Source organism: Musca domestica, unplaced genomic scaffold (genome assembly GCF_030504385.1).
Source record: "Musca domestica strain aabys unplaced genomic scaffold, Musca_domestica.polishedcontigs.V.1.1 5, whole genome shotgun sequence".
NCBI lineage: Eukaryota > Metazoa > Arthropoda > Insecta > Diptera > Muscidae > Musca > Musca domestica.
Window position 1 is genome coordinate 24621603 of NW_026712346.1, and position 16423 is coordinate 24638025.

Consider the following 16423-nt stretch of genomic DNA (forward strand, 5'->3'; position numbering starts at 1 on the left):
AAAAATATATAAGTTTGTTTGAAATAAGTAACAATAGTACAAAAAAGTCTAAATGCCCAATAAATATGATATCTTTAAATTTAAGAAAATTTTCTAAAACGCATGATTTAATAAAATATGAAATTGTCAACTCATTAAGAACCTAGGTATACCTAGGAAGTTTAAAAAACGAAATTTGAAGTTTTTCACAAGATACCCAATAAAAGAAGAGACAACAATTTTAAAACATTTTAAAAGCGGAATTTTTTGTTATCGTTTTATTTTCATTTGTTTGGAAACACAAAATAGTCATTAGAGAATCACGTTTTTAATGAATTAAAAAACAACGTTGACTGATCGATCCGTAGCGGTGGTCAATTTATTTCTATCGTCAGTTGATTTAATCTTGCAGGCCGCTTGACTAATATGAGCTATTGGGGACTTTTGTCCTTATTAGTCTAGAAGAGTTTTTTCATTCTGTGAATCACGGCTCACTGTTCGAGGGCCTTGACAAAACTTTTTTTCAGGCACGTTCCATAATTCCATATTTTGTATACACTCAGTTAACGGAATATTTTAAGTCGATCCGTCCTAATGTTAATATAACTGCTCACATTAATTTCACTCTATTTTAACTAAAATTCAGTAAAAAACAGTTGTAATTCAGTAAATCTATTTGAAAATTAGTAATAATTAGTAATGGAATGTGATTAATTCAATGTACATGGAATTAATCTCATTTTATTATATTTTCAGATAATTAAATTAAAATATTGATATTATATTCGAAATTTAGAATATTCGGACATTTTATTTGATACTCCCAATTTATCAAATGAAAATAAGAATTTCTATTTAAAGTACCGGTTGGAATTTAATTTTTGCGCCCAACTAAAAACCTCGAGGTTTCGGAAATCCTCAATTCATTATGAGATTGAATATTTTCCACAATAAGAAGGAGATTCGAATTACATTCAATCCCATTTTTACTATTTCTACAGACATTATGGCTATTTTAAGATTTGCTTTATTTATTTTTAGAAATATTTTAAATTATATAAATGGAATTTTCTGAATTTTAATAAACGTTTTTGAATTTCAAATGGTTTTTCTAAATTTTAAATAAAAATCTGAATTCCTATTTTAAATGGGAATTCTGAATTTCAAATAAATTCTGAAAGGCAAATTAAACTTAAATTGTTTTCAATTATATTGGTTTTTATGAATTTCAATTGACAACCCAACATACCAAAATGGCTTGAGAATAATATTACAATAAGCTTATGAACATAAGCCTTAAGCTTGAGGAAATCTTGAGAAAACATTGAAAAATGTTTGTATAACAAGTATAGAATAATCGAAACGGAACCCTTATTTATAAGCTTATACTTGAAATTGTAGAATAAGCTTACAAAAATAATATTATAATAAGCTTATTTTTGTAATAGTATAAAATATTATTTTTTTTAGTTTTTAATCATTTTTAACGTTTTTTCTTGATGGACATCCCAGTAGTCACTGCCGCATGTGGCCTTGATACCCTGACGCTTTCTTCTCCCTTATTTGAACTTCTGCATCTCTTCCACTAAGACTACACATTCATTGAATTCCTGCAACTTTTTTGATGCTTCCAATCTGAAATGGGATTGGAATAATTTATGTAAAAGATTCCCGGATTTATTATTCATCCATACCTTAAGGGTTCGGTCCACAAATGGGTCCTAAATTCGCGTGATTTTGTTTTTTGCCAAAGAAAATAATTTCTTGCTGACAATTTTCACAAAAAATCAAAACTAATTTGTCAACAAGGGACAGATTTGAGAAATGTTTGTGGAACATAAGTGTTTCTCAAGCATTGTTGAAAAATTATATTTTTATAATATTGTTCTCAAGCTGTATTGTATTTTTGGTATGTTGGGAAGGTTCGAAATTCAAACTTATATTGGTATTTTGTAAATTTCATATGAAATTTCAGAACTAGAATTGATATATTATGAGCACGGTTGAATTATTGATATATTATGAGCACGGTTGGCATAGTGCGAAGAAGGTATTGTGGTTAATTTGGTATTATGTGAATGGATAGAGCTAAAAATCTGGCATGGTTGGAAAGTCTGCATACTTACGAAAATGGTACTAAATTTGGAACGGATAAAGATGGAATTTTAAAATTTTGTGTTCGGTTTCCTGTTGGTGGTATGTTTGTTGAGTTGGGTTTAGAAAAGTGTAGAACAAGTCCCAAAAGTACTAAATTATACTATATTCGGAACAATTTGATATTGGGTGAACATATATTGCTTGAAATCTAAACTTAGGGCCGCGGTGGGGTAATGTGTAGCCTGGTCATATACAGTTGGTTTCGGAAATGTGTACAATAATTGTGCGAAAAGTTCTGAATGGAACTATATTTTATATTGGATAAATTCATAGGGCTGGAATCTTCAAATACTAAGGGTTTTGCTTATCTCTGTGGTTAAGATATGGATTTGGTTTTGGAAGTGTGTATTATAATTGTATGAAAAGTTCTAAACTGAAAAGATTCTGCAGTTTGATATTTGAATTACTGGCGGTATCTGTTTTTGAGATTGGATGGTGGTTTGGAAATGCGTCATATATTTGTATAGAGCTGGAATCCCGTAATTTGATATTGATTCCTCTGTTGTTACCTGGTGGTGGTTTTGCATATGCGTACCATAATTGTGCGAAAAGTTCTAAATCGTACTAATTTTTGATTATACTTGGTGTCCAGGATGGAGAGATGTGGTTTGTTTTGGATTATGCGTACTGAATGTTACTAAATTTGTTATTGGGCGAAAAGATAGAGCTGAAATAGCCAGAAAAATTGGATGTGGAACTATTGTGCAAGGCTTTTACCAATACCCTCCTCGTAAACTTCAAAATAAGATATTTTGAAGTCTTTTTTTGTGTGAAAGGAAAACTTTTTGCTATAAATCTTTTAGAAAAAGGAAAAACTTGAATAGTATATAAAACCTTGAAAGTATGAAAATTTAGTACCATGTATGAAGTTTTGATTAAAAATGTTATTAAACTGATTGTTTATTTTGAATACTAAAAAAGCCTAACGCGAACTGTTGAAACGAAGCTACAGTTTTGAGGTGCACTTTTTGCTGACGTAGTTACATATAAACTGAGCGTTGTTAAAGATTTTTTTCAAACTTTGTGATTTTGGTGCGGAATATATTTTCTTGTTTTTTTCTTACATAGGCCAGTAAGGGCACTTTAAACAGTTTCATTTGGTTGAACAAGGAAAAAAGCTTAGTTTAAGAAGTGTGGTTCCCAGACCAATATTCGTGGACTATTCATTTAATTAAATCTGATGTACATAACATAATATGCGACCATTTCCTAGAAGTGGAATCTGATATTAGTGAAAGACAGAGAAAATGTGTGTGCTGTGTTGTATGCCTAGCAATATCAAGTTATCTGTTTCAGCGTCATTTGAATCTCGCCTAAGATTTTATTATGCTATTTGTTTTTAGAATACCTACATACATTTTTAAGACAATATTAGGTGCTTAGAGGCCTCTGTTGCAAGTCTCTTCAAGGATGAGATCTCTGAGACCAGCAGCGTTTTCATAAAAGTCAGCTATTCTCTTAGCTGACGCCTCTGCGACCTGTTACTTCGTTGTGAGGTCTTCTACTTCATACTAGAGGCCTTTAAGTTTGTGTACTTCATAGTCGATGACTTTGAAATTATGTGCTTAATTGGAGAATCTTCCGAGTAAAGAAACTTTCCAAAGGTGCAAATCAACTGTCAATGATTTCTGATTTTTAATTCCCCAGTACTCTAGGGATATCAATAGGCAATTCATAAAAGTCGTAATGTATCTTCTGGTAATGCGATAGGAAAATCAGTGGTTAAAAAATCGTTGTTAGCTTGTTCTGTGAATGTTAGACGCTATCTCTGTCATTTTTTCTACTAAAGTCCAATAACTCGGCACTATTGTACTCAATTGAGACAATTATCTTAAAACTCTGTCACAACTATAGCTTTTCGAAATATAATGTAAATAACGTAATTTTTTTAAGATTTATTTTGATAAAATTTTTTGTACCATGCCTTGAAGTACAGTTTCATTAAAATTTATTTTTACTGTGTGTTTATTATTTATTGCATTGTATTTGCATTCCAGATAAATTTGACAGACAGCAAGCTATTATCTGTCAAAACATCGTAAATAAAAGCAAATATAAAAATACACATATTTACTGAGAAATACATATATACATACAAATTTTTGCATTATATATATCCTTAAGCTTGTGGTGCTAACAAATTTATAAAAGCTACACATACACAAATATACCACCCTTCGAGTTAATGTAGTTGTTCCATAGAAGAAGCACAAAATTATGGCATATCAAAATAATAAACTATAACAATATTGTTAAAATTTAACAATCATAATAAATAATGAAATAATATGCTAACAATGGGTATCTGTGTGTTGCAGCCAGCAGTCACTTCCAGTCTACATCAGTACATACATACATACATACAAGGCAACCACAGCAAATACAATATTAATAACGACGTTATTGACGAGGCAACTTGAAAGTTACCATTCACAGGAGTTATAAGTAAACCCAAACAGAAGAAAAAACAACATAACATGAATTATATTTGGCAAACAAAAAAAAAACTTATATAACATCAAAAAGATGTATGTATGTATAGTATATATACATCTATATATCAATGTCTGTGTAATACATAATGACGGACAGTAGTTGTAGCAGCACACTTACCGTTAAGACTTAAACTATCATATTGCTCTGTTTGTAGTGGCTCTCGATAGATAATCGGATCACTGCCACTGAAATCAGCCACGGTGCCCGAATACAATTCATTATCTGCAAAAAAGAAGAAGAAGGAAACGAACACAAAGGATATGGTTAGTTGAGTGTAAAGATACAATATTTGTTATTTGCTTTAATATCAAAAAGAAAAAAAGAATAAGAAATGTAACAATAAAACAACTGATGGTTTTTTACACAAGAAGTTGAATGTTTTTTTATGTTTTTTTTTTTTTTTTTTTTTGCTATATTGCAGAGTTTAATGCCAAACTGAATAATTGAAGTATAAAATTTGTATCTTATTGATTTTTCTCTTTACACATCACGTTTTGAGTACTACTAAGACATGGTAGCTTCCAGCACCAAGAGCACATTAAGAGCCCAAGGATAACATCAATACTAGAATAAATAAAATCAAAATGGTTAAGATGGGATTATGTTAAAGTAAAGTAAACCGAAAGCGTAAAGAAAAATGCCGTTTATAGATATGGCGATGATAGGAAGTAAGCAGGGATAAGACTTAGAGGATTTCATACATCCACTTGGAGAAAAACACAGATACTTTTGAAACATAGATGGTGGGGCGTGTAGGTTTAGGGCGCAATAGGCTTAGGAAAAAAAAGCAAGGTTCGAGTGGTGGGCGAGTTTTGTATATCCCTACCATTAGAAGAACTTCAAATATAGCTTCCCTTGGTTGGAAGATGTGGCTAAGATATATATTAGTCATTCAAGTATTTGGATCCACATAAAAGGGACTGTAAATGAGTGTAGGAACTTAAAAAATACCTTGCATTACAACCTATGTCAAGAGGTACAATAAGATTTTTTAATGCTTCGATTGCGGAACACTACGTTTTTTAATGCTCCGACTCCGGTACACTACGATTTTTTAGTGTTCCGACTGCGGGACACTACGATCATCATTGTGTTCCGGTACAGTATCACTAAAATATTTTTTAGTGGTAGTGTACCGGTGGACTACCTCTAAATTTTTTTTAGTGATATTGTACCGGTACGGTACACTATGTTTGTGTACCGCTGGAAAAGCTGCGCGGGTTTCACTGTTCAATCAAATTATTGGAACTAAAACATGTTGAAACTCATGGTATAAATATTACAGGTAGCAGCAAATCCAAGATGGTATGACTCTATAGTAATACTAGTGTCAAACTCGATATGACGTTTAGTGATTCCAGCCCTTGATATACAATAGGTACACACATTTTTTATACCCTAGTATGGAGGGTATATTAAGTTTGTCATTCCGTTTGTAATACCTCGAAATATAAATTTTAGACCCCACAAAGTATATATTCTTGATCAGCGTAAAATTCTATGACGATTTAGCGATGTCCGTCCGTCTTTGGAAATCACTATACGTTCCGAACGAAATGAAGTAGGGTGATAAAATTTTACTCAAATGTATATTATGTCTGCAGGACTTTTGGTATTGAAAATGGGCCATGTAGGTCCACGTTTTGGTATAGCACCCCCATAAAATGGGACCTCGCTATTTTCTGTATTTTGGTGATTTAAGTGACATTATTTACCAGTATTTGAAGTTCGTAATGGATACTACAGCCTATGACAGAAAATTGTCTGTGCAGATACACGTCTTCGTATAGCTCTCATATACAGGGTTGTCCATATTCGACGGACCCATCTGGCAACGCCATAACTTTTGACAGAGATGTCACATCGCTTAATGACATACCACGTTTGAAGCGTCAGTAAAAGCAGATTTTTACCATGAACCAATACATGCCACGCGAAATAGTTGAAATTAACATTCAACAGAAGAAGTCAATTGTGAAAACTCAACGTGCTTTTAAAACATTAAAAAATGTGAGAAGTGCGCCTTCTAAGAACGCCATTAAGCGTTTATACGAAAAATTTTCGACTGGTAAGGCTCTTTCTAATCCAAAGAGGCCATATAAAAGTCGACCAAGGCGATCGGCCGAGAATATCGCTGCCGTACGAGCCAGTGTTGAGAGGTCCCCAAGAACATCCCAAAAACGCCGTTCTCAGCAGTTGGGCATGGCTCGGTCCACTTTACAACGATTATTCGCATTGATTTGCATTTGTTCCCGTACAAAATTCAATTGACGCAAAGAATGTTGCTTGCGGACAAGCCTCGTCGATTGGAATGGGCCCAAAGAGTCATGGGTCCGTCGAATATGGGCAACCCTGTAACAGTACCTCCCGATATCGGGTATTTTGATGACTTTAGCGCCATTATTCACCGGAATTGTTTCAAATTTGGTATTTGAAGTTCGTAATGGATAGTACAGCCTATGAAAATTGTCTGTGCCGGTCCACGTTTTGGTGAAGCACCCATATAATAGTACCTTCCTATATTCGGTATTTTGATTTAGCTACATAATTCACCGATTTTTTTAAGTTTTGCATTTGAATATTGTAATGGCAAAATTGTAATGACAAAAGTTGCCTATGCAGCCCCACTTTGTTGTATAGACACTAATATAATGGCTACATTCGGTATTTTTAAGATTTTAACAGAATTTTTAACGGATTTTATTTATTTATTTATTTATTTTTTTTTTTTTTTGAAAATTGCTAAATTCGTTCGAAATGGTGGAGGGTAAGACCCATCGAAAATTGCTAAGAAAGACAGGATGCAGGCCTTTGTAAACCGAGAAACAAAGGAATTATCTGCCTAATGAAACCAGATTTAAAATTTGGCCATTATAAATCTCACTTGTCTGACGTTCAAATGGGAAGACGATGTGAGATTTATGGCAATTGCATACTATGTAAGAACGAAAAGGAATAGGAAAAAATCGAACACTTGATATTCAACAGAAGACAAAGACTAATAGGGGAGAAAGGATCTCTGATCTTATTTTTTTTTTAAGACTAAAAAGTGTAAATTGTGAAGCACATTTACACCCAAACACATTTTACCCAAATACCTCGTTCGCAAACAATTTCAAAGTCGAACATTTTCAAATTTGACAATTGAAACAATTCCTTTTTTGTGCGTTAAAAAAGAAATGAATAATACACAAAATGTGAATGCGTGTGACTGGAAAATGTTACATTTGGGTGAATTTAAAAAAGTAAAAATTTTTACAACGTTTTTTTGGTAGATTATTACATATGGTCCTGTCGTATTTGGGTAATACGTATATACCATACATATTACCATAGTAGGGAAGTTGAATATTCGTATACGCAACGTCGAATTTTAGGTAATGCTGTTACTGCAAAATATTAGAAGGTAAAAATGGACTTACCTAAGTCAAACTACTTTTCTTTTTCTTATTTAAAAAAATCCATTAAAAAACGGACGCACTTTTCAGACACGAATCTGAGTCAAGTGAAAAAAGCAACTCTGGGAAGGCGCATAGAAAATGGCTAAACGAGACAGGGTACAGGGTCTCAAAAGCAATTAAGCCTTTGTTACCCGAGAAATGAAGGGATTATCTGCTCTCCCTAAGGAAAAAAGACCTAAAGCTTTGGCATTGTAACTCTCACTGACCTGACTTCTTAATGGGAAGGCAGTGACTCTCACAACTGCAGACTATATAAGGGAGAGGAAGAATTGGAAAAGGTCGAACACATGATATTCAACGGAATACATATACTAATAGGAGAGAAATGGATCTCTGATCAGAGTTTTTTTTAAGACTAAAAGTTGTAAATGGTTGTAACGATTTGAAAACCAATACGAACCTAATTATCAAGATTGGCAGTAGGTGGAACGTTCTAAAACACCCTAAAAATCTTACTTCTATTTTAAGCTAAACTCTCTCTCCCTCTCTCGCTTTTAACAATGTATTGTTATATACTACCCTCTATTTCGTATTTCGCAGACAATGGAACGCAAGGTCTCCAAGCTGATTAGGCAACTGCGCATCCTTTAATCTAATTTAACTAGCCTAGGGATATGGTCTTTAAGAAACGGTTAAAAACGACAATGGCGATTACACAAGACGAGCTATTTTAAATTGCCTAGAAAATCAAAAATGTTACCGTTCCAAAATAAAGAGTGATTTGTTAAGAGCTTGATAACTTTAAAAAAAAAAAAAAACGCATAAAATTTGCAAAATCTCATCGGTTCTTTATTTGAAACGTTAGATTGGTCCATGACATTTACTTTTTGAAGATAATTTCATTTAAATGTTGACCGCGGCTGCGTCTTAGGTGGTCCATTCGGAAAGTCCAATTTTGGGCAACTTTTTCGAGCATTTCGGCCGGAATAGCCCGAATTTCTTCGGAAATGTTGTCTTCCAAAGCTGGAATAGTTGCTGGCTTATTTCTGTAGACTTTAGACTTGACGTAGCCCCACAAAAAATAGTCTAAAGGCGTCAAATCGCATGATCTTGGTGGCCAACTTACCGGTCCATTTCTTGAGATGAATTGTTCTCCGAAATTTTCCCTCAAAATGGCCATAGAATCGCGAGCTGTGTGGCATGTAGCGCCATCTTGTTGAAACCACATGTCAACCAAGTTCAGTTCTTCCATTTTTGGCAACAAAAAGTTTGTTAGCATCGAACGATAGCGATCGCCATTCACCGTAACGTTGCGTCCAACAGCAACTTTGAAAAAATACGGTCCAATGATTTCACCAGCGTACAAACCACACCAAACAGTGCATTTTTCGGGATGCATGGACAGTTCTTGAACGGCTTCTTGTTGCTCTTCACTCCAAATGCGGCAATTTTGCTTATTTACGTAGCCATTCAACCAGAAATGAGCCTCACCGCTGAACAAAATTTGTCGATAAAAAAGCGGATTTTCTGCCAACTTTTCTAGGGCCCATTCACTGAAAATTCAACGCTGTGGCAGATCGTTCGGCTTCAGTTCTTGCACGAGCTGTATTTTATACGGTTTTACACCAAGATCTTTGCGTAAAATCTTCCATGTGGTCGAATAACACAAACCCAATTGCTGCGAACGGCGACGAATCGACATTTTACGGTCTTCAGCAACACTCTCAGAAACAGACGCATTCTCTTCTGTACGCACTGTACGCATTCGTGTGGTTGGTTTAATGTCCAATAAAGTAAACTGAGTGCGAAACTTGGTCACAATCGCATTAATTGTTTGCTCATTATGTAGACCATAAATCGGACGTAAAGCGCGAAACACATTTCGAACCGAACACTGATTTTGGTAATAAAATTCAATGATTTGCAAGCGTTGCTCGTTAGTAAGTCTATTCATGATGAAATGTCAAAGCATACTGAGCATCTTTCTCTTTGACACCATGTCTGAAATCCCACGTGATCTGTCAAATACTAATGCATGAAAATCCTAACCTCAAAAAAATCACCCTTTAGAACTATTATGGAAATGTCTATATCGTTCAAAAAGTACAGATATTTGATCATGAAAAATGATTCTGCATCACTTTGTACCGAATTAATGTGGTGATACCTTTGTCCAAAATTTCGACCAATATTAACATTAACTTCCAAGGAATTGATATTCCATAATATCAAATTGCAGCCAAATGATGCTTGGACATATTAAATACCTTATATTGGTCGGAATCCTATTTGGCATTTTTCGACTTATGCCGATAAATCAAAAGATTTTATTTCAATTCGAAGCCGTCCCCATACTCTAACAATATATTCCATTCCCAGGCATTTCGTTCCATTTTGTTGCCCTGCGTCATATGCACATAATATATTCGCCACAGTGTATTTCGCTGAACTCATTGAGTCAATATTTTTCCAGTGTTTATTACGCACAATCATGTTTGCCCTACAAATGTTACACCACACAATAATTTTGCAACGAAGCCTTATGTAGTTATTTTACATTCAGTTTTATTTCTTTAAGAACACCCCTCCACCATCACGCTAAGTATATTGGTATAATTTTTGTTATTTTATTTACACGCTACAAATACATACGTACGTATGTACAATACAAATGAATGGCATCAGCGGACCAGGGCTAAGTTGTGAGGCGAGGTTAATATAAATGAAACTTTGTAGTAAAAAAAGAAAGAATATCGCAACGTAAATCTATCATTTCAAATAGAAAGTCATGAATGAGCGGCGGATTCCAACATGTTCGAAAAGGAAAAAAATCCAAACACTCACATTTCAACATTCACTCATTCATTCATTCGTAAGGATTTTCTTCATTGATTCCATGAAATTTATACCGTACTTAAGGCATTGCAAATTGTAAAGAATTTTCTTTTCTCCAAAATAAATTGTATTTGTCAGATAGTGAGTTAAGACCTAGCTGAGAAGAAGTGCAGATAAAAACGGCAAAGAGGTTTTGTTTATTTCCCCATTGCTAGGATTTCAATGTTAGAAGTGTGTATTTTGTTGTCGTTGTTAGTGTTTAAATGTTATTGCTAAGGATTTAGAAAAATTGTTACAGTGTTGTTTATTTTCCTTTTTTCCCATTTTTTCTTCACTTCATTTCATTTTTATTGACAGTCTTGTTAAAGGTGGGTGGAAGTTTTCTGTGAACATGTTATGATATCACTTTAGAATGGGGGGATAAGTATTGGGGATTATCGTTTGAAACAGTTATTTTGTGTTTTATTGTAATTAGCTTTTCATGGAAATGAGTATACAATTTAAATGTCATTTCCGAAATTTTGTTAATTATTCGGAAAAAGTTGTGGGACTGTTTTAAATGTTAAAATTCCACCAAGAAAGTGCACAAGACGATATGTACCTACACGTTATTTTCAGAGTGAATATTGTGTTTCATCGAATCTGAGTTTTTATTTTAATTTCAAAGAACGATAATTGTTTTCTTTTGCTGATGTTAAACATGCAGAGATTTTTTTAAACAATAATAAATAAAGAAGTAAGCATAGGTTAAAACAAGTAAAAAAAGGGTGTAAGTTCGGCCGGGCGAACTTTAAATAACCTCCCCCATTTGGAACGAATTTGGCAATTTAAAAAAAGGAATCCGTTAAAAATTCAGTTAAAACCTTAAAAATACCGAATGCAGCCGTTATATTAGGGTCTATACGGCGACGTGTACCTGCATAGGCAACTTTTGTCGTAAGCCATTACAATATTCAAATGCGAAACTTGAAAAAAATCGGTGAATAATGTAGATAAAATAATCAAAAAAAAACCAGGTACCATTACATGGGGGCTACACGAATACGTGGATCTGCACAGTCAATCTTCTGTCATAGGCTGTATTGGAAAAAATTTATAAATTAAGTGGAATTGAAAGATTCGACAGATTTGCAATACGCACTGCCATCAATTGTCTTAAAAAATGCACTACACATACTAATAACATGATTAAAAATTTAAATTTATCCAGTGAAGAATTTAATAGAATCAAAGAAAAGAACGGGCTGGCCTGCCATAATGCTCAATTTTATTAAATAAATGTAATAATTCTAGATAAATAGGTAACTATGTTAGAAATAAGCTTGTTGTAATTAGACCTAAGAAATTTTTGTAAAAACTGAATTTGGAAATAAAAATTGAATTGAAAAAACCTTTATGATAAGAATGAACGAACCCCTCAAGAAAAAAATCTCTATCAAAAATGCCATCAAAATGTCAAAGTTAGTTCTCTAATTTTTGATTTATAGGAGTTATAAATAATCTATTTATTTCCAATATAACGATCGGATATTGACATTATTTCGTTCCTACATAGGTATTAGTCTCATAGATCCAATATTTTCCGGAATCTTCGCTCGCTATAAGAACCTTCCACATATTCCATGCATTGTATGTTTTTGGTCCATTTCAATCTTGAAATAATGGCAAGTATATATTTTTTCTTGAAACGATTCTTGAAAATTAAGATTCCTCTACACATTTTGCTATACCTACTATGTTAGACTACATACGTCAGAAATCAGCACCAAGGTAATGGTCAGAAGTGATTTTCAGTATTAAAAGGATTCACATTGGAATAGTAAAGTTTTCCAAACATTATAGGCTTTTAGTCCAACCCTAACCCTGATTTTACTAATATATTTTGTTTAACTAACTTTAAAATTTATTTTAAATAAAACATTTTTCATATTTAATACATTTTAATGTAATCAGTGTACATAGATAATGGCACGCTTTTATTGCCAAATGTATTCCACAAAGAAAACATCGTCTTGTAATACGAGCATGACAGCATATTTCCCCAAGGATGTGTGTAATAAAATGAAATGTTTCAATTATTTTATACTGAGAATACACCTTCTATTGTAATACACGTGCGGAGGTTGAGAGTTTTCAATAAAAGTTGTAATTTGGGTACAATGAAAAAAGAAAAAAATATATTTTTGAGATAAATATTCGGATATTTATTTCATAAAAAAGAGGAACATATGCCGTTAATAATGGAAGACATTTCATGAAAACCACGAGCGCAAGCTGCCCAATAAATTCGATTGCTTCACGAATTCTCACTTTGAGATGTAAAATTAAGAAGTCATAAGGTGTTAAATCGCTAGAATTCGGTGGCAATTGTGATCACCACATAGAGTCGTATTGTAGAAAGTATATGTTATCCAGATCGGTGTCATCAAACTCCGACCATTAAAAATAATTAGTTATCTCTAGGTAGCGCAATCCATTGAACCTTACTGTTGTTCCAGACTATTTTTCAACTAAGTAAGGTGCAAAAACCCCGACCATTTACTTCACAAAATAGTAACATGTTGAGGATGGGTGGATCTGTACAATTGACTCACTCTTGGTTGACGTAGCCACCGAGGTGGAGAGCGCCCTTATCAGTCAAGATAATTTTAAGAATGTAGAGTGAAAGCTGCCAAAATACCTGGTTTTAATAGCCATAAAATAAAACTTCTTATTGGAAACCCCTTTACAATTCTTTAATGTACATATACACGTACATTTAGTAACGAAAATGCACATTCTATATGGCTAATAATTTTTTTTGGACAAGACATTTTAAATTTGCATAAGCTTAATATAATTTAAGACATAACCATTCATTAAAATATGTTTTTTTTTTTTTTTTTTTTTTTTTTTTTGAAGGATGAAGTGGCCCTTCTATAGGATTTACAATTTAATATGACAAACATGCCGAAAAATTGAATTGGTTGTTTACGAAAGTAGCGCTTTAAAAAAGAATACAAATGCATTCGAGTTTTGAAAGTTATATCGCAAAGAAACTTAAATAAATTTTCGTGTTAAGATTCCTTGGTGTCATTACTTCGGCAATAATGCAGAAAACTACACGAGGATAATCTTACTTATTTTCGACCAAGTTAGCTCTTTTCCTGAATCCGTTGAATATTTTCTTGCAACTTCAATATTCAATAGCCAGTATGGGTTGTGGAAAATTCAAAGTGGATTTGATAGCACATGGCTGGTAGATCAGAACCCCAAAACAAATCGGGTTCTTTGGGCAAACTTTTTTTAACACTTTTATGTAGGCTTTACCATATACAAAGGCGTTCCAATATTTTGAGATATATGTTGCGAAATAAAATATATAGACCTTTACAAATGACATAAAGCTGTGGATTACTTAAGAACAGTGGATTTATAAACAGTATGTTATCAAATAATAAAACCAAAATTATATCGAGCCAGGTTATCAAACGGTCAAACTTCTTTAGATTTTTTTTTTATTTTAAGGCAGTTGAAGAACAACGACAAATTTGTACACTCAGGTGGCATTTCGGCTTAAAGAAATTATATTTTTAAAGTCCCGTCCTTCTGAGGATCTACATCAACAAGATTCTGTAAAGACGCATCCTAAAAGTGATATTTTGAAACTATTCGAAGATAGTAGAATAACTCATTGATGGGATTCTCTAACTCATATTTTGAGTTACCGACATAAATCGGCAACTTTAAAACCAAAAATTTTGATATAAAAAAATAGTTATAGTTGAAAACATTGGCATCTGTCAGTAGGTCTTACCGACTTCTTTAATTTCGTCGCTAACTTTCCAACAAATTTCGAAATTCCAGAAATTATTAGCATTGTAACTTTACCGACTTTGTCGTTAACTCAACAATGATTGGGTATTTGAAAATTCGTACAGTAACTTTTTGAAAGTTACTTAAGAGCACTAAATAGTTATTGAGGATGGACGGAACTAGATTTCTAAAGGTTGGTATTTGGAAATTCGCACTGAAAAAGTTACGAGAATTTCTATAGAATATTTAATAGTGCAGAATACGGTACTATAGTTATTGAGGAAGGAGGGAGCTAGGCTTCTCGCATTTAGCATGTTGGTATTTTAAAATTCGCACTGAAAGGGTACCAAAAATTCTAAAATGTACTTAACTTAGTATCATTAGGTACTTACATTATTATAAATGATCTTATTTATTTAAAAGGGAGGAGAAAGTTTTGGCTCATGGAAATTCATACTATAAGTGTTTCAAAATTCTATAGTGTTGAGCAATTGGGAAGAGAAAGAACTCTTAATTTGTATGAACTGAGCGAAATATGTTATCTTTAGAATTGCGAGGGGAGATCGGTTTCTGAAATATTTTATGACAGATATAGTTAATTAAAAAACATGAAGTATGTTTTTGCTTTTCAAATTCCTATCTGGCTTTATAATAAGTTGAGTAAAACAATTTATTTTGAGAGACATGTGTTTAGGAACCAATGTGTTTCAGAGAATGCACTGAACAATACATAGGGTAAGTGTGCCTAAGTTCGGCATGTCTCGGCACTTTTTATTTTTAAGCCCGAATAAATGAAACTATTATAACTAAATGTATTTTGTTTACTTCAAATATATTGTCAGCTATCTTTGTGTACAATTTCGCTAAGAAAATATGATTTATTCTAATAAAAATTCAATATTTGTCTGTGAAGGTCCTGAACAATCCATATTCTTAAGAAAAGTACAATAAAGACGTCGAATCAGTTTAATTAAACAAAAATATTATATTTTAATGAATTAATTTATTATTATTATTATTATTAATTATTCTTACAAAAAATTGGTATGCCGACTGTTGGAACATACCACACCGAACATTGACAAGTGGTGCCGACTACTAGCACAAAAGCATTGTTTTAATAAAACTACAAATTTATGAAATTTAATAAAATGTTATTAAAACTTTATTTATTATTGCAAAAACTATACAAAATTTCGAATCTGAATAAATTAACTTTGTAATAATTGAAAAGTTCCACTCAGAATGGTTAGCGATTAAAAACGCGAAAATCCTAAAAGTGCCGACTACTGGTACACATACCCTATGGGTTTAGTAGTATAAAAAGTTCTTTAATGGAAATCTGAGGAACAAAAGAGGAAACTGGAAAGTTTAAAATTTGAAAGATTTACTTTTGAGCACCAAAATTGTACGGAATTAATATTTTTAAAATAAATTTTTATTTCATTAAGAATATAAAAAAAGGTGGGTTTACTCACTTACGACACCATATTTGGTATCAGATTAAAAAAAATCATTCAATATTGAGATTTTTCTTTTTCGAAAATTCCAAAAAGCCAACCAGATAGGAGATCTCGTAACTTTCTCTGTACAATTAATTTCTAATCGAAGACCGTCTAAAAACATAAAAATATAAATAAGTTCATAGCAAAACTTAATACTCATTTTGATTTCTATGAAACTTAAATACTAGTCATTTTTATTAACTTAAGTTTTTTTAAGATTTATTCGGATATTGGAACATTACGGTTGGTTTCCAA

At 32.7% G+C, this 16423-nt stretch overlaps 1 protein-coding gene and 1 long non-coding RNA gene across 2 annotated transcripts in view; both read right to left on the bottom strand.

Moving 5' to 3' along the window:
• Window positions 1-16423, bottom strand: part of LOC101888412 (semaphorin-1A) — a 620253-nt gene that overhangs the window by 72014 nt on the left and 531816 nt on the right. The window contains 1 exon segment of the mRNA XM_059128225.1: window positions 4750-4854. Within this exon segment, the coding sequence (XP_058984208.1) occupies window positions 4750-4854 (105 nt within the window).
• LOC131804992 (uncharacterized) lies at window positions 1400-1893 on the bottom strand. Its single transcript, XR_009343449.1, has 2 exons — window positions 1674-1893; window positions 1400-1614 (listed from the first exon to the last, which is right to left on the bottom strand). It is a non-coding gene; the product is annotated as an uncharacterized LOC131804992 (long non-coding RNA).